Genomic DNA, 22,389 nt, shown 5'->3' on the forward strand with positions numbered 1-22,389 from the left:
TCGACTGGCTCTGGGAACTGTGACAGCGAGAGGCCGGGCGGGCGATCGGCTAATCGCAGCCACATGTCTCTGCCGCCGCTCTCGACATCTCACTCAGGTTTTGATATCGCGACGCCGCAAATAGCAGCAAGTTTGACCATCCAAAAAAAAAAACTCATCGAGCAGTCCCAAAGGATGTGATGGACCTTATGTGACCTTAACAACAAAGCCCATCCCGATTCCTAATCTTATCTTTTCCTCAAGAGGCTTCAGAGTCACATCGGAATTGTAAATGAGATGCAGCACGTGAGTGCCAGGCTTCCATCATTTGGAGCAGCTTTGCGTGCCTGTTAGCTCGCAATCTAGCCAGAAATCAGCAGGGTGAGCTGACCTCCGAGCTCCTGGCCGGAGGAAATCGGCCGAGGTCGCATTCAAACAGCGTCGATCTGGCCGGCGGGGGTGCGCCGGCGTCGCTTTGAAGCTCAACAAAGCTTGTCTTGCCACGTTTGTGTCAGTCGGCCGATAGCATAGACCCCCCCGGTGGTGTTGCGCAAACACTTGAGGGGGAACTTGTTAGAAAGGGAACGAGGCGTTAAATTGCTGTTTACAAAGCAGACGTTGACGTCAAATCAACTTTTGCCAGATTTGTGGTGTTTGGATAGCTGGTGTTTTTGTCCTCAAGGGTCTGATGTGAACCTACTATGTGGGAGTATTATTACATTTCTTTTGATGATACTGGCGTGTAATAATTGCAAATGCGTCCACTTTGAGCCAATTGTAATCTTTTTCACGCGGAGAAACTGCAGCATCAGCATTTGCGTTTCACACAAAACTCAGTCCGCATCCTGCCTGAACATAATTGGTGTCATAAAAAAACAAATTTAGAGAGAAGGGCCCAACCGGTTTGCCGATGACGATTTTTGATGATAAAAAATACCGATTATCGATTAATTTGCCGATTATCTTGAAAAATAACTGCATTTTAATGCAAACAAATATGGCTGACGACTATGCCTTATGTCACTCGTGATGATTGATAGTTTCCTGGTGTTTTAATTCCACTTTTGGCGCATATTGAGAGTGATAAACAGAAAATGTTACCACATTCAAGCAAACCCTAAATGGCTTGAACAATTGTTGCTCAAGTAATAAAAAGTAGCCCGACATCATATTGCGCATTTACCAAATATGAACCTGATGTGCGTGTCTGTGGCAGCATAGTTTTTTTTTTTGCCAAAAGATGATTAGTTCGCTTCTCTTTATAAAAAGCAGCCTCTTATTGTCACTTAGCTCCAGTATTTCGAAAGGGGGGGATAATACAAGTATGAAACTTCGCAGGCAGATGGTACCGCTTGGATTTGTTTTCCGTCGTAGAACTGCAAATTGTGTCAGACAACAGAGAGGGCTCGTAAACTTTCCACTGGTTAAACATGACACAATTGCGATCCGATATACGATCTGGACCAAATTTACAAGCATACATGTCTCACTAAAATCAGATTAATAGGCCATCACTTTGTTGCTTCACACGGTGAGAACAGCTTGGTCCCATCTTTTATTTTTGGTTTTGTTTCCACGTCAGTGTTCTTCTTTGAGTCGGAACAAAAACATACTCTGAGCTAGACTAAACAACCAGACTGGGGAGATACGATCACATGGTTTGAGCAAGTGTTGGCTGCGACTCCGCCGCTTTTATTTTCAGGCCCTCAACGAGTGAAATTATGATCCAAGTCTTGAAAGACAAATTGTACAAGAATGTGAATTAATTAGTCTACTCCCCATAGCCACTAGAGAGCGTATTTCCCAGCTATAACATGCTATCGGCATTTTCACTGCGTAAGCACCAATAAAGTTCAACCTTATCGTGTGTGCAAATAAGCACACGGGAGTTCAAGGTAGGGTTCAAAGTTCGTCCGCCCGCACTCAATCGACTTTTAGGGGCTAAAACTGCGCACGTCTTAATGGACACGCACGAGCAAGCAAGACAATGAACCTGACTGCAGAGAACCACAGGATTGCTCTCAGAGATGGGAACCAAATCCCGTTGCTGGGATTGGGCACATACGGAGACCCTCGGACGGTGAGGACGAGGAGGACAGCTGGGTGTTTGGATTTTTGCTAACAAGCCAGAAGCTCTCAAATGTTCCTTTTTTCTCCCTCTCCACCTAGACACCAAAGGGGAAAGCGTTGGATTGTGTCAAGCAGGCCATCGATGCTGGCTACAGGCACTTTGATGGAGCTTTGGTGTATTTTAATGAGCATGAGGTGGGTCAAGCCATCAGGGAAAAGATTGCCGATGGAACTGTGAGAAGAGAGGACATCTTTTACTGCGGCAAGGTAATTTTAGTACATGCTGTTAATTTTTTTTCCTAATCAAAACATGTTATGTATGTCATGTAATTTTCCAGCTTTGGAATACCTTTCATCCACCAAAGCTAGTGAGACCAACTTTGGAGAAGACCCTGAAGGCACTAAAACTGGACTATGTGGATCTCTACATTATCGAACTTCCAATGGCCTTTAAGGTTGCGAGCACACTTACCTTTGAATGCATGCCGAAAGTCACTACATTAGGTACACCTGCGCAATCAATAAGAGCCAATACAATGATAAAAGGCCTTTGATCGCTTTTCAGCCCGGGAATGATTTCTATCCCAAAGACCAGAATGGAAAGTACATCTACCACCACACAGATCTTTGTGCAACTTGGGAGGTATTAAATCGATTTCATTTAATTATTGTTACCTTGCATTAATTCATGTTCAGAATGTGTATATTCCTCTTCAGAAGATCTATCAGTTGCTATTGATTATTTCCTGTTTAGGCTTTAGAGGCGTGTGTAGATGCAGGCCTTGTCAAATCTCTGGGAGTGTCCAACTTCAACCGCAGACAACTCGAATTGATTCTCAACAAACCCGGCCTCAAGCACAAGCCCGTATCAAACCAGGTGCTACAAAAATAATCTTTTTTTTTTTCTCTCTGTTTCACGTTATTGAAGTTGGACTTCTCTGCTCATTCAGAAAAACAAACCTGTGTCTTGTTGGCCAGGTGGAATGTCATCCTTACTTCACACAGCCCAAACTTCTGGACTATTGTCGTCAAAATGACATTGTTATTGTCGGCTACTGTCCGCTCGGTTCCTCCAGAGATGCATCCTGGTATGTGCAGAGATGTTTTATTGCCAGCACAAATATGAACATGAGTGGAGAAAAGCTGGTCGTCATCCCTCGCTTGTTTTGTTTTCGACCGATTATGCGTCTTTTGTGAGCTGCGTTTTCCAAAACAGGGTCAATCTGAAATGTCCTCCCATGTTGGAGGACGAGCTGCTCGTGTCCATGGGGAAGAAGTACAACAAGAGCAGCGCTCAGGTGGCTCTGCGCTTCAACGTCCAACGAGGAGTGGTGGTCATTCCCAAGAGCTTCAACCCACAGCGGATCAAACATAACTTCCAGGTCTTTGCAAACTTGGCAGCAATACTTAGACCTAAACATGTCTTATGCAAAACGTATCGTCAACATTTGGAAGACAGACGACATTGAAGTCAGCTTTGAACGGGCGATTCAACTGTTTCATTCCAGATATTTGATTTTTCACTCACCGAAGAAGAAATGAAAGCAATTGAAGGGCTCAACAAGAACATTCGTTTTGTGGAGCTGCTCATGTAAGAAACATTGACTTTGTACTCTTTCATTGTCTGGAGTTACATGTGTGTGTTGTCATGACACAGGTGGAGCGACCATCCGGAGTACCCGTTTCATGATGAATACTAAATATCATCACTTTAACAGTGTTGCTCGATTGGAATTAAACAATGGACGACAACTTGTTGGCATTGTGATATGTGAGTTCGATCAATCTTTGATGAGATCCAGTTCTAGTCAAAAAATGAGACAAACGTTGCGATGTCAGTCAAATGTAGACCAAACACGAGAAGGAGCAGCACAATGTCAAAGCATAAAATTATAATACTTAGTGTTTCATTCGTCATATTTTATTCATTCATGCATTTATGCATTACTATATGTTTTCAAGACACGCTACGTCCCCGTAGAATGCTTTTTTTTGTTTTCATTAAAATGCATATTTTTTTAATGTGTTGCTGAAGGGTCTATATACGGTTTATTCAGCAGGGGTCGCTGTGGCCATTTTGAGGAATGGCTCAGTGTTTACGGAAGTATGAGTGACGTGTCACCCACAGAGCACTGAGGCATTGTGGGTAAAGAAGAAGCCAAGCTAACGGCGGCCGATGCCACTTACGTCGCCCCCGAACGCAATTTGACAAGTACAGTCGATGAATGAAGATACATTTAAAAGGGCGACATGTCATCTTAGTTTAACGCCCGCCCTGCTTTGCGAAAGTGGACTTATGTCGGCGTCGTCGCCGCTCTCCTGCGCACCGGCGCTGCAAGCAAACCAGACGGGGGCTCCCGTACGGATCCACCGCGGCGTTTCCGTGCTCTTTTCCAGGGGAGACAAATAAAAAGTCGCGGCGGATTATTAAACGGAGAGGGAGTGGATGGGTGGCGGCGGTGATCACGTCCGCGCTGCCGTGCCCCGCGTCGCCTGACCGCTATTTAATTTATTTTTACCCCCTCTTGCGTCCGTCGAACACTCCTTGGGCTCAAAGATGTCGACCAGCAGTCCCGAGGCGGTGAAGAAACTGCTGGAGAACATGCAGACCGACCTGCGCTCGCTTTCCATGGAGTGCAAGAAGAAATTCCCCCCAGTTAAAGAGGTCAGTCTTAGCATAGGCTCTATTTTTACTTCTTTTTTCCTCCACAAGTGTAACCTAACCACCATCACCACCAGCGGGCCTCCTACTGGACGGGTCCGTGAAAAAGTTCGGCCCATGAATAAGCTGCTTGTTCAAACGAGTAGGCTCCGTGCCACGTCAAACTGTGGACATGACATAAGGATCGGGCCCGACCCTATCCTTAAGTCATGTTCACGTACTTTTTCTAATTTCATTAATTTTCCATGCATAGTTTAATCCGTGATCCAGAATGTCCCTGTGTGTATTGTCAAAAGATCTTTGCAAAATCAATTCATAGCTTGTCTGACAATAACTGGATGATACATTTTTTTCTGCTAGCCAAAGTTTGAACTGTTTATAATGTAGTCATCAGCAAGAGACGTGGGTTGTTTTGGCAAGCCAGACTGGTTTCTATCCAAAAAGCAGAGAACGCGCTTACACATTGTCAGATTTCTTTTTCCTGACTGTCCGAATTGGAGAAGGCAGGGCTGTCTTAGCTCTCTGTGACGAAAACAACCCAAATTGATGAGAAAGGGTCTAATGACTCCATCATTGGAGTATTAAATAAAAGTGTGGGTTGGGTAATCATTTCTAAAACGATTCGATAGTGACAGCCCTAATTAAATGCTGCATTGATGTTGAGTTTAATGACAGCGATATCGAGAGTGATGGTGCAGCGGTTGGCTCGTCTCGACTCCTTTGCAGGCAATTTATAGGAATACGAGCGTGAACAGTAAGCCTCCCTGTGCCTAGAGAATGCTGGTTACTGTTGTAGTGTCTCTTAAGATTAAATTTTATTTTGAGAAAAATTTCCACAAACTCGTAAACTTAGTCCAAATTATTTTATTCCCCTTCAATTATCTGTTCTGTTGTGCCATTCCTCCACTTTGTGTGTGTGTGTGTTTGTGGCTATTGTTGTGAGTCACAGAGGAGACAAGGCAGGCTTTATGACACCGCAAAGCTCCTCAACAAACACAAATCCTCTTTATCGGTCATTTGCTTGGCTTGTATCACTCCACAAGGCTGCTTAGAAAATCATTTCTACTCCGCCCAGCCTTAGTTGAGTCTGTTTCCTACTCATTATATCAACGACTGTATGAAAACATCTTTTCCTCTTCATTTTCCAAAAAACGTGAATAAGTCAATTCATGGAACAGAAGATATTTGATCACAGAAGTCTTCAAATGAAAGAAAGGCCTCAAATTTGAGCAACATGTGGAAGAATTTGAAACACTTTGTTGATGTTGTTGGTTAACATGTAAAAAAAAAAAAAAGGGCTTGTCATCGTTCCAGGAATTTGCTGAATTTGGACACATCAGTGTCTGTGCGCCGCTTCCTTGTCAAATAGATGAGCAGACGGGAATCACTTCTGCTTTCAAATTCTTCCCCAAATGCGCTCGTATTGTTATAAATAACCTGAGGGCTCTTGAATGCCGTCTTTCACAGAGGCTCTTATGTGACGTCGGTAAAAGCTGTTCACAGGCAACTGGAAAGCTTCAAACACCACTTTCTTTCTGAGCAAGTGGTGAGAGTTGAATCCCCGAGTTTTCCTTTGGGCTTCTGTGGAAAGAAAATGACTTTTCTAGAATTAGAACACCCTCAAGCTTGACTTAAATCCAAGCATCAGTTCACTCACAATTGCCTCGTGCAAATGCCAAAACATAACGTGGGTTACCGTGATGACCCACTTTGTGACTTTTCTGACCCTTGTTGTGATAATAATGTCTCACCACCTTACAATGACATTTATAATCATTATTTTGATATGTTACATAGGAATGCATTTGTAACATTTTTTTAAATCATTAATGGGGAAAAAAAGAAGTGCCCCGTCCTCTCTGCAGAGAAGTAAACAGTGTGAGGAAATAACTCTCAACAAGACAGATGTTGCCTCATTTAAAAGAAAAAAAAAAAAAGTAGTTTGTGGTTTTTCCTTCAAGGTTCATGTCCATCTCCAAATTATATACCACGGAAAAGGTTTTACTATGGCAGCGTGCGTCTCTGTATGAAATGTTGCTGTGCTTTTTTTTTTGCACTTGAACCCAATTGCTTTCTTTCTCCCCCCTTAGGCGGCCGAGTCTGGCATTGTGAAGATTAAGACAATTGCAGCGAGGAATACCGACATACTAGCTGGTGAGTGAATCTGCTCACTCTTGCTTGCCAGGCGGGCTTCGATATCCTTTTGAGCCTTAAGCAGGGTGCACACTACACCCCTTTTTTTTAAATTTTTTTTTTTAGGGCAGCTTAACTAAACTCTGACACATTCACTGGCATCAGTTTTTTTCTATACTGTCGGCCATTTTGGAACATTTCCCTGCTACTTCAAGATCCACAGAATATCGTCTTTCACCAGAAAAACATTTTTTATAGAAGTTTTTTCATTTTTTAGTAATCAACTGTTGAACTTTGTTGGTTTTGCTAAAAATGCGTATTTCTGACTGAATTTGAGAGAAAACAATTTTCATGAAAAAAAACGTCACTCTGATGCTAGTATTTGTTCGCTTTTGTGTCTCATCAAATAGTAAAACAATAAATCCACACATGCCACCAAAAAAAGATGCTGACTGAGTCCACCAGTCTTAGTTGGATGGTCATTCACCATCGGCCCTTTTCTGACTTATCTCAAAAAGAAGGGAATGCACAAATCTGGCCAATTGTTGTATTGACTGCTTGGGTGACCGCAAAAGGATCAAAGAGGATCTCGCAGAGTGGAAGCAAACCGAGCAGAACACGTAGAAGGATCTTCTTTGTTGTGACATTTCAAGCACAAGGCTCTCCCTCAGTCTTAAGATTTGAGGCGCTTTAAACAACACAGCTAATTCTGATCTCACTTAAAAGGAGAACTTTGAATCGAACAACAAGTCGTGGGTCCCTCTCTGTGTCTTGGAATTCCCAAAATACTGAATGACATGTTTTTCTTTCTTCTTCCACAGCTCTGAAGGAGAATAGCTCCGAAGTGGTGCAGCCTTTCTTGATGGGCTGCGGCACCAAAGAACCTAAAATCACCCAGCTGTGTCTGGCTGCCATCCAGAGGCTCATGTCTCACGAGGTGGTTTCTGAGGTGAGGACAGTGGCGGGTTGGACAGGCGACCTCCTTAATGCAAATGCAGACAGCACACCAAGGCTGATGCCTGAGGTCGTTGAGGCCATGAAGATGATCTGGCCCAAGGACATTCTGTCATGACTTATTTGTGTCATCCTGCTTCACCCGAGGAAACACACACATAGCTCTTGTTTTGAATCAGGTGTTCCTAATTTTGTGGACACTGAGTCTGAGTGCCCTTCCTGATATTACTTGAATAGTTCAATCAAATCAGTTTTATTATGTCACACAGACAACCCAAATAGATGCTAAATATAATTAATTTGATTTATTAATGCAAAAAAAAGGAAAATCTCACAGACACCATGGTTAAAAATCACACCGGCGGCCATTAAAAAACAACAACTGGCCACTCTTGAGGGACTGCATGAACAGCTGCGGCACCCATGAAAGCGCAGATATGTCAGAATCATTTCAAATGAAGCGCACATCATCATCTGGTACTTTTGCACGCATGATAAAGGTTTGGTGGCATTTGTTGTCGCAGGCGGCGGCGGGCAACATCATCAACATGCTCTGGCAGCTGATGGAGAACGGTTTGGAGGAGCTGAAGCTCCTTCAAACAGTGCTGGTACTGCTGACCACCAATACGGTGGTCCACGACGAAGTACTTTCCAAGGTCGAGTCACACCCGCACACACACACACACACACACACAATGCTCACGTTGAACTTGTCACATTAAATCAACATTTGCATGCTGTTGTCGTGTGCTCTTGCAGGCCATTGTGCTTTGTTTCCGTCTCCACTTCACCAAAGACAACATCACTAACAACACGGCGGCCGCCACCGTCCGGCAGGTAGTCACCGTGGTCTTCGAGAGGATGGTGGCTGAGGACGAGCGTTTCAAAGGTTCCGACTCGAAATGCCGGGGAATGGGGCTGTGACTGTGTTGTTTTTCTTTTTGTTTATTTTTTATTACATTCCAGAGTCAAACATTATTGGCACAACTCTTATATCAATTCTGTGTTTGTCTCAGGTATCGTGGAGCAGCCTCCTCCTGTCCAGGGCAATACCAACAGGCGGTCTGTCACCACCTTGAGGCCGAGTGCCAAAGACGCATACATGCTCTTCCAGGTATGTCCACAAGGGGGCGGCAGTCACCTTCACAGCTGTATGCACTATTGACATCTCTCTTGACTGCTCTTCATCTATGTAGCTATGTGAACAGAAGACTCATAACTTGAACAACTTGCAAATAGCATCACTCGTAATCTTGCTGAACACACCGCTCATTATTTGCCCCGCCCCACCCTTTTCAGGACCTGTGTCAGCTGGTGAACGCAGACGCCCCCTACTGGCTGGTGGGGATGACGGAGATGACGCGGACGTTTGGCCTGGAGCTGCTGGAGTCGGTCCTCAACGATTTCCCTGGCGTGTTCCTACAGGTGCTTCCGTTGAATTTCAAGTGTTTTTATTGATCGGATCCCACGAAGGGGGATCTGTTGCTACATTTGTCATAGCAGTAGACAACATGTCTAAATATTAATATTGTTTGCTAAAAAAACAAAAGTGTCTCATGATCAGTTCCCTCTCTTTCAGCACCAAGAGTTCAGCTTCTTGCTGAAGGAGCGCGTGTGTCCGCTGGTCATCAAGCTCTTCTCCCCCAACATCAAGTTCCGACAGGGCAGCAGCAGCGCCGCCTCGCCGGTTCCCGTGGAGAAGCCCTACTTCCCCATCTGCATGCGGCTGCTGCGCGTGGTCTCCGTGCTCATCAAGCACTTCTACAGTCTGCTGGTACGAGCGTGCCAGAGCTGCTCACTATGGCTGCCGTTCTGGATCAGAGGTTTCCTCAAGAGGGGAAGCTCATGTTCTTAGTTGAAATGGTGAAACGATTACTTCTCATCGGGGCTTTTCAAGAGAATTATTTAATATAATAATGATATAATGATAATATTATAGCTTGGTGTTATTTATTTTGATGGTGTGGTGTTTTTTTTTTTTTCCCTTCCATCTTCCTGACTTGAATTTTCTTTCTCCAGGTAACAGAGTGTGAGATCTTCCTGTCTCTGCTTGTAAAGTTTCTGGATGGGGAAAAGCCGCAGTGGCTCAGAGCTGTGGCCGTGGAGTCGGTACATAGGCTGTGTGTGCAGCCACATTTATTACGGTAAGCGCAGGGTTTTGTTTAAAAATAAACATTAGGGCGTTCACAGAGTAGTCAACTCATCCACTTGTCAACTTTCCCACCATGTTTTTTTTTAATTATAGTGACTGAAAAAGATGTCACAAGCGAATCCTTGACTTGACTTTTAATCACATTTAGTGTCGTCTTAAAATCTGAAGTCAAACCAATAAATATGGTAATAAAGTGCGAATGAGTCATTGATAGGTAGTCCTTCCAAAAGTCATTTTTGAATCCCTCCTTTTGTTCTAGTTCCTTCTGCCAATCGTATGACATGAAGCAGCACTCCACCAAGGTGTTCCGAGACATTGTCAATGCCCTGGGCTCCTTTATCCAGTCCCTCTTCATCGTTCCTAATGTGGGCAATGCGTCAGCTGTCGGTGCACCAGCTGGTATGATGTTGGGCTCTTTTGAGACCTTGCCATTTACAAATGACTCGTGCCGTTCCCGCAGGGATATTTAGTTTTAAATAGATTTCTTTTCCCCACTTGTAGAAAAGGCTCAATAAAATCAATTAACTGCCAAGCCATATATCAAGTCTGTTACAAACATTTTTTTAGGTGGCTCTGGATCAGGTCCCCAGGGCACAGCTCAGGGCGGTCCAGGCCCAGGGGGCGTCAGCGGGACCCTGACTACCCAGGCTGCATTTGAATATCGCGGCACCTGGATCCCCCTGATGACCGTCAGCGCCCAAGGCAGCGCCAAGGCCACCTAGTGAGACTCCATCGCCACTGCTCTGTTCGTGCCACACGTAACATTCCTTAACGTTCACATTTCCGCTAGCCTGGAAATGCTGGACAAAGTGGAGCCGCCGTCCATCCCCGAGGGTTACGCCATGTCAGTCGCCTTCAGCGGCCTCCTGGACCTGGTCCGAGGCATCACCACCATGATTGAAAAGGAGCTGGCAGCAGAGGAGGAAGCGGCGGCTGAGTCCAGAGAGGCTCAGCCCGACCACAACTGGCAGCCACCACCTGGTGAGACGTGATTTGGAAATTAAGTTGTGTTGTTTGGGGTCATCTTCCGATGTCAGGCTGGGTTTTTGTATAATGGGCATTCATGATGGTCTTCTGCCTAATGTGTCTCAGGAGCTCATCTGGTGTGGGAGGAGATGGTCAGTGCCTGCTGGTGCGGTCTGCTCGCCGCCTTGTCTTTGTTGCTCGATGCCAGGTAAATGAACGAGCGCCACCTTCAATGAAGTCCTTGGCTCTGTCAGGCGTCCAGTACACAGTGCACATCTGCTTGTTTGCAGCACCGACGAGACGGCCACGGAGAACATCCTGAAGGCCGAGCTGACCATGGCCTCGCTCTGCGGTCGCTTGGGCCTGGTGACTCCGCGCGACGCCTTCATCACGGCCATCTGCAAGGCTTCTCTCCCGCCGCACTACGCGCTGACCGTTCTCAGCAGCAACGCCGCCAACTTGTCCAGCAAAGGTAGCGGAAGCCGATACCTAGAAATGACAACCGCAACCTGATGTTTGATGAAATTTGCGCCTGCAGTCATGTGTATTGATGTTAAATTAATGAGTTTTGCGTATCCTCATGGTTTGAAGTGTGCTCTGTTCAGCTGAGTTTCTCGTGTAAACTCTCGGCGTGTGGCGCTCCCCCGGTGCTCGGCTCTTATTGCGGTAATCCATAACGTTCTGCCGTGACTTCTAATTAAGACGGCGCCTGGGGAGTGTTCAAACGTGCACACGCAGCTTCTTTCAAAAAGCCCCCCTTAGACATTTACTATTTGCATATTAGCTTGTATAGATAAAGCCGGCTAATTGGTCTGCACATGTTGAGTTGATTAAAAGAGCTTCTCCTGCAGGCTTTCAGTGTTTGTTATAACACAACCCATCTTGTGTTTGTGTGTGTGTTTTTTTCTTTCTACAGCCTACTCAATTCAGGGCCAGAATGTGCAAATTATCAGCCCCTCAAGCGAGTCTCATCAGCAGGTGGTAGCCGTCGGGCAACCGCTCAGCGCCCAGCCCCAAGGAACCGTTGTGGTAGGGAAATACCGTGTCATCATTTTTGATCGACAGATGTAACCAAGGATATTTTTTATGTTAGAGATGCAGTGATGCCAATAATAATAATAACTTAAGACAGTGACTTTGTTTTCCCCTCGCTCAAATGGGTCTTTGTTCCGACGTAATGGACGACGTTTCTCACTGTGCGTTTCTGTCAAAGCTGACGGCCAAGAACATTCAGTGCATGCGGACGCTGTTGAACCTGGCCCACTGCCACGGCGCCGTGCTGGGCACCTCCTGGCAACTGGTTCTGGCCACACTGCAGGTACAGCCACCCACCGTGCTTTAAAAAAAAAAAAAGAACGGTTTCATTTATTTTGATGTTAATTTGAAGGTGTTTTCACACATAGTCAAGTTTATTTATATAGCCTTTAATCATAGAAGCATTCATTAAAATGGATTGAGGGGGGAAAAAAAATGATAATTGTTTTCCTTGAAAAAACTGAAAAGTGGAGAACACACACGGTGCAGCAATACAATTAGGCAGACAATATAACAATAGTCATCTATTTTGTCTCTACAAAAATACAAATATTACTGCATCTTACAGTTGTGAAACGGTTTTGTGTTTTTTATACTGACCCCTGGTGGCCAGAGGTTGAAAAAAAAACAATACACAAACAATACAAAGTCTTATGAGTCTTTTTTTCAGAAACGCTTTGATTTTTAAGTCGGTAAATGATTGTCGTTTTGATTCTAGCACTTAGTGTGGATCCTGGGACTAAAGCCGAGCGTGGGCGGTGCCCTCAAACCCGGCAGAGCCGTGGAGGGACCCACTACGGTACGCTGGCCTGCAACATTCTCTATACGCCTGTGATGGTGCATTTTCTGAGCGTGATTTCATCTCCATCCCGTTAAGGTGCTGACCACGGCTGTGATGACCGACTTACCTGTCATCTCCAACATTCTCTCCAGGCTTTTTGAGAGCTCCCAGTGAGAACCCGTTTGCGCTGCACTACACATATTGTAGTAACTAATCCCAATGGTATCAAGTAATGCTATCATGACCGAAATGTCTGTACGTATGTGTACTCTAGGTACTTGGATGATGTTTCCCTTCATCATTTGATCAACGCTTTATGTTCTCTTTCGCTGGAAGCGATGGAAATGGCCTACGGGACCAACAAGGTATTGAGCACGCGTGCCTTTAGGTCACAGGGGTGTCAAAGATACGGCCCGCCACAACATTTTAGGTGGCCCGCGAAGACACATTGTGCATCGAATTCATGTCAATTCTAAAATTTCAAATTGTTTTCACTTCAAAAAAAAAAAAAAAAAAAGCAAAACAATGAACCTTGTCTCGCACGCAGGAGCCGTCGCTGTTCGCCGTTGCCAAGCTGCTGGAGACGGGGCTGGTGAACATGGATCGCATCGAGATTCTCTGGAGGCCTCTGACTGGACATTTACTGGAGGTAACATAAAACGCAATATTTGACCCCATCGGTGTTTTTCTGTGCGTGTCTGCATGCTAAATTGAAATAAGACAAATGCTTTGACCTTTCATATCAGGGAGTTGAGTCTCCCCCTAGTGAGGAAAGTTTTTTTTTTTCATATTTTCTTTCTTATCTCCCCCTCTCTTTTGCATTCCTGTCTGTTTTGCAGAAGGTAAGTGATGACACACTCATCCAAACTTCCTTGGCCTTTCATTCTTTGTGCTTTTTTTTTTTGCTCTCTCCCCGAGTCCTTATCTTCTCCCTGTGATCATGTCGGGAGTGACGTCGCTGCTATACAATGTAATGTGTCCACTGTGCTTAGTCTTCATTTTGCAAATTTTTTTTGCCACCAAAGCAAGATCTGGCTCTTTTTTTTTTTTTTTTTGTCTGCAGGCTTCACATTCATGTGCTAAAAAAACAGACAACAATTTTAAGAAAGATCTCATCTATTTTATCTCTTTGACAATATTGATGAAGCCGTATCGTTAGCATAATAGCATAATTGCCCCGGGCCATTTTTCCGATTGCACCTATTCAACCATCAGATGGATTATTAAAGAAAAAAATACACAAAACTTAATTGTAATTTTTGTTACTATTGTGATAGTAAGAATGTCTTTTGGGCGATTATGTTATTAGTCCAACGATAGTCATCTTTAACACCTTTTGTCTGTGTGGACAAGGCGCCATTCTCATGTCTGTACAAACGTGATTTGATTACATTTGTATTTGGCAAGCAACTCTATTTTATCATCATCCGTTTTGCTTCCCGCACACGCCTACGCTGAAATCTGCTGGGAAACGGATCGCTCCTTTCAACCTCCCTTGCAATCGGAGCTGATGCAGCGGCAAAGAAAAAACGCACACAAATCCACCCACGCGTCCACAAACACACACAGGCATGTTTGCATTTGTGCGTATGATGTGACGTGTCCCGCAGGTCTGCCAGCACCCCAACTCCAGGATGAGAGAGTGGGGGGCCGAGGCCTTGACGGCCCTCATTAAAGCCGGCCTGGACTACAAGCACGAGCCGCCGCTCGGACAGAATCAGGTAGTCAAACCCTCATGTCCAACTCACAAAGCAGAGTATGCTCGGCTCTCTGCGTGATAGCAAGTGCCCTTGTTTAAAAAAAAATAAATAAATAAAAAAAATTATTTAAATATTGTATATTATTATATCTATAAAATATTATTTATTTACATATTTAGTACATGACAAAAAAAAATGAGATAATGCAAAACTAAATAAAGCTGTGTTTCCTCCAAGCGACTGCAGCTTCTGCTGCTAAACCCGCTGAAGGAGTTGTCCAACGTGCTCCACGCCGACATTCGACAAAAGCAGCTGGAAAGCGTGCTGCAAATCCTCCAGAGCCAGGGGGACAGTCTGGGCCCCGGCTGGCCCCTCGTCTTGGGTGTCATAGGAGCTATTCGCAACGATCAAGGGTAAGCGCATGCAGCGAGAGCCTTTTGAATTGAGCAAACCTTTTTTGATATTGACCAACGTGTGCGCTGGGTCCTCAGTGAGTCGTTGATCCGAACAGCCTTCCAGTGCCTGCAGTTGGTGGTGACAGACTTCCTCCCCACCATGCCTTGCACGTGCCTCCAGATTGTTGTGGATGTGGCCGGAAGTTTCGGCCTACAGAACCAGGAGCTCAACATCAGTCTCACCTCAATTGGCCTACTAGTGAGGCTTCACACGCAGTTGTCCAGAAATTTGTGTCGCAACTTACTCCTCCCAATCCTTTAACTGCCGCTTCTTTTCCTGCCATCAGTGGAACATTTCAGATCACTTCTTCCAAAGGGGTGAAGCCATCACAAAAGATTTGGACAGGGAAGAAGAGGCCCAGCAGAAGCAGGCCCGGGAGAAAGGCGAGACCCTCAACAGGCCCTTCCATCCCGCCCCTCCCTTCGACTGCCTGTGGCTCTGCCTCTATGCCAAGTTAGGCGAGCTGTGCGTGGATCCGAGGCCCGCCGTGCGGAAAAGCGCCGGGCAGACGTTGTTTTCCACCATCGCTGCGCATGGCACCTTGCTGCATCAGCCGACGTGGCACATTGTGGTCTGGAAGGTAAGCAGAGGAAGCAGCTTATGTTTATTATTTAACAAGATTCTTGCTCCAATGTCCCAACTATGATTTTTCTTTTGCCGCCAGGTGTTGTTTCACTTGCTGAACTGCGTCAGGACGTCGTCCACCACGGCGGACAAGGAGAAGATCGAGTCCGGCGGCGGGAACATCCTCATCCACCACTCGCGTGACACAGCGGAGAAACAGTGGGCCGAGACTTGGGTGCTGACTTTGGCCGGGGTCGCCCGGATTTTCAACACCCGGCGGTACCTCCTCCAAAAACTAGGTGAGTCCCAACAAAAATATGGCCAAGTATCATTATTTAGTCACTGCATTGGTCTTAATGGCCAGAGGAGGTGACAGAGTTTTGTTTCCATGTTACTACAGGTGACTTCTTTGAGGCATGGGAGGTCCTCCTGACCCACATCCAGTCAGCTGCGCTGAGCAAGAACAATGAAGTGTCCCTCGCTGCCCTCAAGAGCTTTCAAGAGATCCTGCAGATCGTTACCCCTGCGAAAGACTCGGACAAAGCGGGCGACGCGTTTGCCGCTATTGGCGTCCCGCCGGTCCTAATCGATCCCCTCTCGGCGTCCGGTCCCGGCAGACCGCTAGTGCGTTCGGATTCGCTGGTGGAACGGCTGACCTGCTACAACGGCGCCGAACTGCAGGCCCCTCCGCCCGGGGAGGAGTCGGCCTTGGAGGACTTAACGTTGTGGTGGTCGGCGTGGAACACGTGGTACCGCACGGGAACGGATAGCACCAGGCCGCCTAGTGGCCAGACGGAGAAGCTCTCCTTCATCCCCAGCCAGCCCTTCCTCACGGCACTCATCCAAATTTTCCCGGCCCTGTACCAGCACATCAAGGCCAACTTCAGCATGGAGGACCTGAAGAAGCTGGGGGTCATCCTCCACGGCGCCGTGTCGGTACCCATCAGCAGCGACGCCTCCCCGTTCATTCTGCCCTCCTACACCGAGGCCGTCCTCACCAGCCTGCAGGAGGCCGTGCTCACTGCTCTGGATGTTTTGCAGAAGGTAAAATATATATATATATATATTTATTTTTTTTAAACAGCCAATGTCTTAGCAATAAAAATCCAAATCCGCGCCGCATTGAAACAGCGCGTGGTGGGCCCGGTAAATGATGTGATGTCGTCGTCTCCTCGGTGGATGTCAGCAGTGTGTGTTTGTGCCTTCCTTCCCCGCCGCAGGCCATCTGTGTGGGCCCAGAGAACCTGCAGGTCATGTACCCGGCCATCTTTGAACAGCTGCTACTCTTCGTGGAATTCTCCTGCAAGCCTCCGCAGTACGGCAGGATAGAAACCAAACACGTGGCCAATGCCAAATACAACCAGGTAACATTCATTCGACAGTCGGAAATTGACTGACAATCGTGTGCGCCCCCTCCCCCGCCCCATCAGCATTGTGTGTTCAACTTTGGAAGTTCCACTTCAGTTTTCAAATCCAGCATGCGCTTCCTCGTCGTCCTCATAACGCTGGGCAGGTTGAGAGAATGACGCCATTCAGTTTTTCCCGGAACTAACCCCAGACTCCCCCCGATTTTGATCCATCTTGAAATTGTTTAATCGAAAGGGTCAAACTACATTCCTGTCCCGACCAAACCGATGTCGCGGGTGGTCTATATCGCTCTCGTCCAACATTGTCCGGTCGCCGGTCAGACTGAATGTTCCCCCCATAAATCTTGTCTGGATGACGTAACCTCACTGAGACGACACAAATTTGAACGTGAAACTTTAATTCCAATCTTTTCTTATTCTGTTTCTGGGACTACTCACTGACCGGATAACCGTTTTAGATCCAGCTCTTTGCGCCGGTGAGTTCCATCCTCCGCCCCCCCCCCCCCCCCTGTATTTGTAATCTGCCGTGCTTGCACGACTGCTCGTGTTTTCATTCCAGCTTTTCCTGGGTGGGCGGGATGAGCGATGGCACAGCATGAGAGCTTCTCGCACACTCCACATTCTAACCTCCTATGCAGTGTCATCTCCTCCCAATGCTTGTGGTTTGCTCGGTGTTTGTGTGGTTCTTAAAGGCACCCACCCCCCCTTGTTAGAATCGCCACTGAGATTGAGCTCATTTAAACCCATTTGGAACTTTACATTTGTTTTTCCTTGATTGCACTGGTAGGGGGAAAAAAAAATTCTCCTTTTCAATTTCATTATTTAATAATTAATTTGATTTTATACCCATTTGGAGCTTTAAATAAGTTTTTTCTTGATTGCACTGGCAGGAAAAAAATTCTCCTTTTGATTTTTTTTATTCTAATTATTTAATCATTTTATATCCATTTGGAGCTTTAAATTATTTTTTTCGTGATCGCATTGGTAGGAAAATAATTCTCCTTATGAGAATTAATTATTTAATAATTATTTTAATTTATACCCATTTGGAGCTTTAAATTAGTAAATTCTTGATTGCACTGGTAGGGGAAAAAATTCTTCTTTTGAATTTGATTTGATTCACTTTTTTTTGTTGCTGTATCTTGCTCATATTTGCTTTCTCTCTGGGAGCAGTAGCCTAGCTGGTGACGATGGCCGCATGACTCCACCCACTGCACTTTATTAAACACCGTGCAGTCGCGGTCCACCCGCACAACCTAAAATAAACAGCTCGGTTTTGAGTGACACCGTCGTGGAGGTACTCGTTCCACATGTGTGCTTCTTGTTTGTCTGCGCCACAATAATTAAACGTGTTAAACTACCTCCCCGACGGTGTCGTTATCTCGTCATATTAAATTCGACATGAGCGTGGCGATAATTGCTTTTACAAATGTGTGTGAAACTTCCAAATGTCCCTTATTAACTACTCACGCTTTTATTAATATAACATAATACGTGTTGAATAATAACTGTCATTTAATTTAAGTTTTTTTTTTTTTTTGGTGTGTGTGTGTGTGAAATGCAGGCAGAGTGGGTTGCCTTAAACTACGTGCCCTTTGCCGAGCGCTCCCTGGAAGTGCTGGTGGAGCTGTACCACAAAACGGCATGCCATAAGGCGGTCATCAACGAGAAGGTCCTGCAAGGCATCATTAAGGTGGGCCATTACAAACATGCCGCTGAGGAGCAGAGCTTGTTTTATGTTCACTGTGGTCTGGATCGTCTCTTAAGTGGCGGGGTTACCAATATATCTCAAGTGTACTTGAACAAGTTTTTGATGGATCTTTACTTATATTTCTGGCATCTTTCAATTTTACTTCATGATGGAAAGTAAACTTTGATTCCAGTGTAGTTTTGTTAGAATAGCGCTGAGTCGGCAACCGTTTGGCGAGTGCGCTCGCGGTCTGGTTAAATGATCGCCGTCAAAGCAGGTGTTTTCCATCTGCCGACATCAGCAAAATCTACTTTGGCCTTGCCGCGTCGGGTTTCTCCTAAAGATGTTATAAAGAAATCAGAGTCATTTCATGCGCAGATGTTTTATAGCTTTCCATTTTCAGCGGCAAATCGAAGCTGTTCGATATATTTTCTTTTGAACTTTCCCAGGCTTGCATTTTTCTTTAAGGTATTTTCAAGTGCTGTTTCTAGGCAACGTCAAACCCAAGAGAGTTAATTTGCAGAAAAGCATCTCTGCAGATGGACGTAAATGTCAAGCTCGCTCCTATTTATCTCCATAACAACACGGCCAGCTGTTGCCTGAAAAGAGGACCGCCAAAAAATTAAAAATTTTCTTGTAATGAATGAAATTGCACGCCAAAATGCTTTCTGTCAGCATTTTCAAACTGGCCGAATCCCCTTAAACGCAGTTTCTCGGCCTCATAACTTGTCTTTTCTCTTTAGACGCTGAGGATGCCTCTGGGTTTGAAGTACGCGTGCCCGTCCGAGAGCACTTGGAAGTTGGCCGTCTCCTCCCTGCTCAAGGTTTTGTCCATCGGGTTGCCGGTGGCCCGTCAGCACTCCGCCTCTGGGAAGTTTGACACCATGTGGCCCGAACTGGCCAATGCCTTTGAAGACTTTCTTTTCACCAAAAGGTACGGGCAAAATGCAATTTTATTTTGACGTGCTCTCAAACTGTGTATGAAGATTTTTTATTTATTTATTTAATTATTTTATATATTTTCTTTTTTTTATTTATTATTTTTGGAGAGCGGTGGGTTCTCAAATGTAATATGTGAGCTCCCTGTAGTGGTAACCCAAAAAAAATCACAGCCTAAGTACTGCTCACTTGTATTTAACTTTGGTATCAAAAGTTTGAGAACAAGAGATTTACTGGAAGTCCGCTATGGGATTCATCCACTTATTTTTACCCTAAAGGCATCTGAGGGAGGGACACTTTGTGCCTTTCACTCTTTAGGTAGTATGTAGGTCAAATTGTCATTTTGATAAAAAAAAAAAAAAAAACTGCAAAGCCGCTCAAAATCAATATTTTAGTGGCTTGCAGCAAAAACTTGACACAATGAAACTATATCATACCTTATTTATCCCAACGCAGGGCTTTTATGTAAAGCTTTCTCAATTCAGACATTTCTTTTTTTTTTGTTTTCCTTTTTGTCCATGAGATGGCACTACTTTTTTCTATTAGAAAAATTTCACACCTTTTACTGGTTTTGGGGCTTACTTGTCTTAATTTTTTTTGTTTTTTACTACCTGGCATCCCAAGTTGCTGCCTTTCCCCAATCCACAAAAGCCACCACACCATTAATGCCATTTCTTATTTTCCATCATTTAACCATCTACCGTTTTGTGTCATGCCGTGTGGCTTGGTTTCAAATTTCCACGTCTGCAAAAACAATCGTGTACAACCGGCATAAAAGAGGAAGACCATCAAGTCGGGCTCTGCTGCTGCTGCAGCAGCAGCAAAGTGCATCTGTATTCCAAGAGGGTTTTTTTTTTTTTTTACAGCAACGCTCTCAGCAGTGAAACACGAAACGACGCTCGTAAAGACAACCGAGGCTCCAAACCAAATAAATACACGTGCCAACTGTAACAAAGTAGTAAAGTGGTTCATTGCCGTGCAATCCAGCATGTGAAAGCACCTTTAAAGCTCCGTCGCCATCAACTGCTACATTCAGCAGGAATTGACTAATTAATGAACCGAGAAGATTACGACAAGACACTACTACACTGACACTAAATGAATCTCCTCAACTGACTTCAGCATAGTTTCTTGGCAGCATGGCACCACTAGATGGCGATGAAATTATGCTTTTGCTATCAATATTCCACCTCATCCATGGCCAATCACACTCCTTGTTGATGTGCTTTACAGCTCGCCTCCTGATAACTTGTCCATTCAGGAATTCCAGAAGAACGAAGCCATTGATGTGGAGGTCGGTCCATCAATACAAATCGCAATGCACGATATTCGACTTGTTGACTCTGTTTTGTGATGCCATCTTTTGTTCTCTTTTATCAATTAGGTGGTCCAGCTGATCAGCTCGGAGATTTTACCTTTTGCCAATTTCATCCCCAAAGACTTTGTGGGTCAGATCATGGCTATGCTCAACAAAGGCTCCATCCACTCACAGTCGCCTTCGTTCACAGGTGAGATGGGACCCCCCCACGTGTTTTTATTATCTCAGAAGAGGCGCACGTCTTCACCGTGTCCCTCTCTGTCTCCAAACAGAAGCCGAGATCGACGTGCGCATGCGTGAGGAGTTTTCCAAAGTGTGTTTTGAGACGCTGTTGCAGTTTTCCTTCAGCAACAAAGCGTCCACGCCGCAGGAGGGCTTCATCTCGCGCATGGCGCTCTCCGTGCTCCTCAAAAGGTCCCAGGACGTCCTGCAGCGCTACGTGGAGGACGAGCGCTTGAGTGGACGTTGCCCCCTGCCCAGGTAACCACCCGCACCCTGCCCCGCCCCCTCTGGACTTTTATCGAAATCATTATTTCATCTATACTTGTCAGGCAACAAGTGACGGAGATCATCTTTGTCCTGAAGGCCATCAGTACTTTGATGGATTCACTGAAGAAGACCCAACCCGAAAACGGTGTGTACCCCACGTTAAATATGAAAAGTTCCTCTTTTTATTCCTCGGAAGAAAATGTGTCACGTACAATTGGGACCAACTCGTCAAATGACTTTCAATTCCAAGCCGTTTAGTTTGTTCCCAACAAGGTCACTAGTTGAAAATTCTTCCCATTTTTTATTTTATTTTTTTTATTTCTCGGCAGATTAATTGGAGACACTTTTCTAAATGGTGTTCTTGAGATGCCCTTCACAATGTTTGCATGCCTTCATTTTGAGCTGAACTCATTTGCATTGTGCCTGCGGGGATGATTTCTTAGATTGCTTTATTGTGTGTCGTAACCCCCCCCCCCCCCCCCCTCCTTAGTGGATGACAGGACGTGGGCTCAGGTGATCGCCTTGTACCCCACTCTGGTGGAGTGCATCACGTGCTCCTCATCGGAGGTGAGCTCAGCCCTGAAAGAAGCCCTGGGGCCCTTCAAGGACTTCATGCAAGCCCCCATCTCCAGAGTCCACAATGGAGACTCCTGACTTTTTTTTTTTTTTTTTTTTTTTTAAACGATGAAATCTTGAATGTGTCTTCTTGATCCAGGTGCTTTATAAGTGCACACACACACATGAACTCCACTCGAGCCACATCCACAGTGACATAAGGCGACCCAAAGTGACCTGAGAGGCCAAAGCAGACGATTGGTCATTGGCTGTCCCCGGTAACCTCCTCCCTCCATTTTCATAAACAGACTGACCACACTCAATGTACAGCGTGAGGTTGCTGAGGAATCGAGGGGAGAAAGTTGGGCCTTGCTGGTCTGAAAATGAACACATTTAGTGTCTTGCAACAGTGACGATTTTATGCAAGGAAACAAATCCGAGCTGCAACATTCCATGTCATCTTGAGCCAGCCATCTGTGAAGGGATGTACGTACTGAAAATAAATGAGACAGTTCTAAAATCAGTGTGCCTCACAGCTCTCTCTGCCTTTTATTTTTTACACAAAGACTAGACATTAGC

The 22,389-nt window shown here is 45.3% G+C and overlaps 2 protein-coding genes and 1 long non-coding RNA gene across 8 annotated transcripts; 2 read left to right on the forward strand and 1 right to left on the reverse strand.

Annotated features, from left to right (window-relative positions):
• Positions 1-1,878: 1,878 nt before the first annotated feature.
• Positions 1,879-3,817, forward strand: LOC119124478 (aldo-keto reductase family 1 member D1-like). 2 transcript variants are annotated; one of them, XM_037254512.1, is made up of 9 exons: positions 1,881-2,059; positions 2,149-2,316; positions 2,388-2,504; positions 2,615-2,692; positions 2,804-2,926; positions 3,028-3,137; positions 3,266-3,431; positions 3,558-3,640; positions 3,707-3,817. In XM_037254512.1, the coding sequence occupies exons 1-9, from the start codon at positions 1,967-1,969 to the stop codon at positions 3,747-3,749; spliced, it is 981 nt and encodes a 326-aa protein (XP_037110407.1). In that variant the 5' UTR covers positions 1,881-1,966; the 3' UTR covers positions 3,750-3,817. The 2 variants fall into 2 exon arrangements, 1 of the variants encoding a protein (XP_037110407.1); XR_005098284.1 differs by lacking the exon at positions 3,707-3,817 and having other exon boundaries at positions 1,879-2,059; positions 3,000-3,137; positions 3,558-3,646.
• A 137-nt stretch (positions 3,818-3,954) lies between these two features.
• LOC119124479 lies at positions 3,955-4,679 on the reverse strand. Its single transcript, XR_005098285.1, has 2 exons — positions 4,569-4,679; positions 3,955-4,437 (listed from the first exon to the last, which is right to left on the reverse strand). It is a non-coding gene; the product is annotated as an uncharacterized LOC119124479 (long non-coding RNA).
• Positions 4,433-22,333, forward strand: mon2 (MON2 homolog, regulator of endosome-to-Golgi trafficking). 5 transcript variants are annotated; one of them, XM_037254507.1, is made up of 36 exons: positions 4,433-4,714; positions 6,802-6,865; positions 7,666-7,793; positions 8,323-8,454; positions 8,558-8,687; positions 8,815-8,912; positions 9,098-9,223; positions 9,378-9,572; positions 9,818-9,942; positions 10,210-10,349; positions 10,518-10,671; positions 10,741-10,931; positions 11,043-11,124; positions 11,207-11,388; positions 11,833-11,945; positions 12,130-12,234; positions 12,670-12,750; positions 12,829-12,902; positions 13,007-13,097; positions 13,280-13,381; positions 13,572-13,574; positions 14,343-14,453; positions 14,670-14,845; positions 14,924-15,086; positions 15,175-15,468; positions 15,553-15,751; positions 15,853-16,496; positions 16,673-16,816; positions 17,278-17,295; positions 18,384-18,512; positions 19,253-19,443; positions 20,682-20,742; positions 20,833-20,956; positions 21,039-21,246; positions 21,318-21,400; positions 21,746-22,333. In XM_037254507.1, exons 1-36 carry the CDS (start codon positions 4,607-4,609, stop codon positions 21,907-21,909), a joined length of 5,133 nt encoding a protein of 1,710 aa, XP_037110402.1. In that variant the 5' UTR covers positions 4,433-4,606; the 3' UTR covers positions 21,910-22,333. The 5 variants fall into 5 exon arrangements, with proteins under 5 accessions (XP_037110402.1, XP_037110404.1, XP_037110405.1 ...); XM_037254509.1 differs by having other exon boundaries at positions 14,679-14,845; XM_037254510.1 differs by lacking the exon at positions 17,278-17,295.
• The last annotated feature ends 56 nt before the right edge of the window (positions 22,334-22,389 follow it).

Source organism: Syngnathus acus, chromosome 6 (genome assembly GCF_901709675.1).
Source record: "Syngnathus acus chromosome 6, fSynAcu1.2, whole genome shotgun sequence".
NCBI classification, from domain to species: Eukaryota; Metazoa; Chordata; class Actinopteri; order Syngnathiformes; family Syngnathidae; genus Syngnathus; species Syngnathus acus.

What these genes read in the sequence shown, in the direction of transcription:
- LOC119124478 (XM_037254512.1), top strand. Translation starts at nt 1,967, where the DNA reads ATGAACCTGACTGCAGAGAACCACAGGATTGCTCTCAGAGATGGGAAC. An exon ending in TCCTCCAGAGATGCATCCTG is followed by an intron (nt 3,138 to 3,265) that starts GTATGTGCAGAG and finishes TTTCCAAAACAG; the next exon opens with GGTCAATCTGAAATGTCCTC. An exon ending in CGTTTTGTGGAGCTGCTCAT is followed by an intron (nt 3,641 to 3,706) that starts GTAAGAAACATT and finishes GTCATGACACAG; the next exon opens with GTGGAGCGACCATCCGGAGT.
- mon2 (XM_037254507.1), top strand. Translation starts at nt 4,607, where the DNA reads ATGTCGACCAGCAGTCCCGAGGCGGTGAAGAAACTGCTGGAGAACATG. An exon ending in CGCCAACTTGTCCAGCAAAG is followed by an intron (nt 11,389 to 11,832) that starts GTAGCGGAAGCC and finishes TTCTTTCTACAG; the next exon opens with CCTACTCAATTCAGGGCCAG. An exon ending in GGACGTTGCCCCCTGCCCAG is followed by an intron (nt 21,247 to 21,317) that starts GTAACCACCCGC and finishes TATACTTGTCAG; the next exon opens with GCAACAAGTGACGGAGATCA.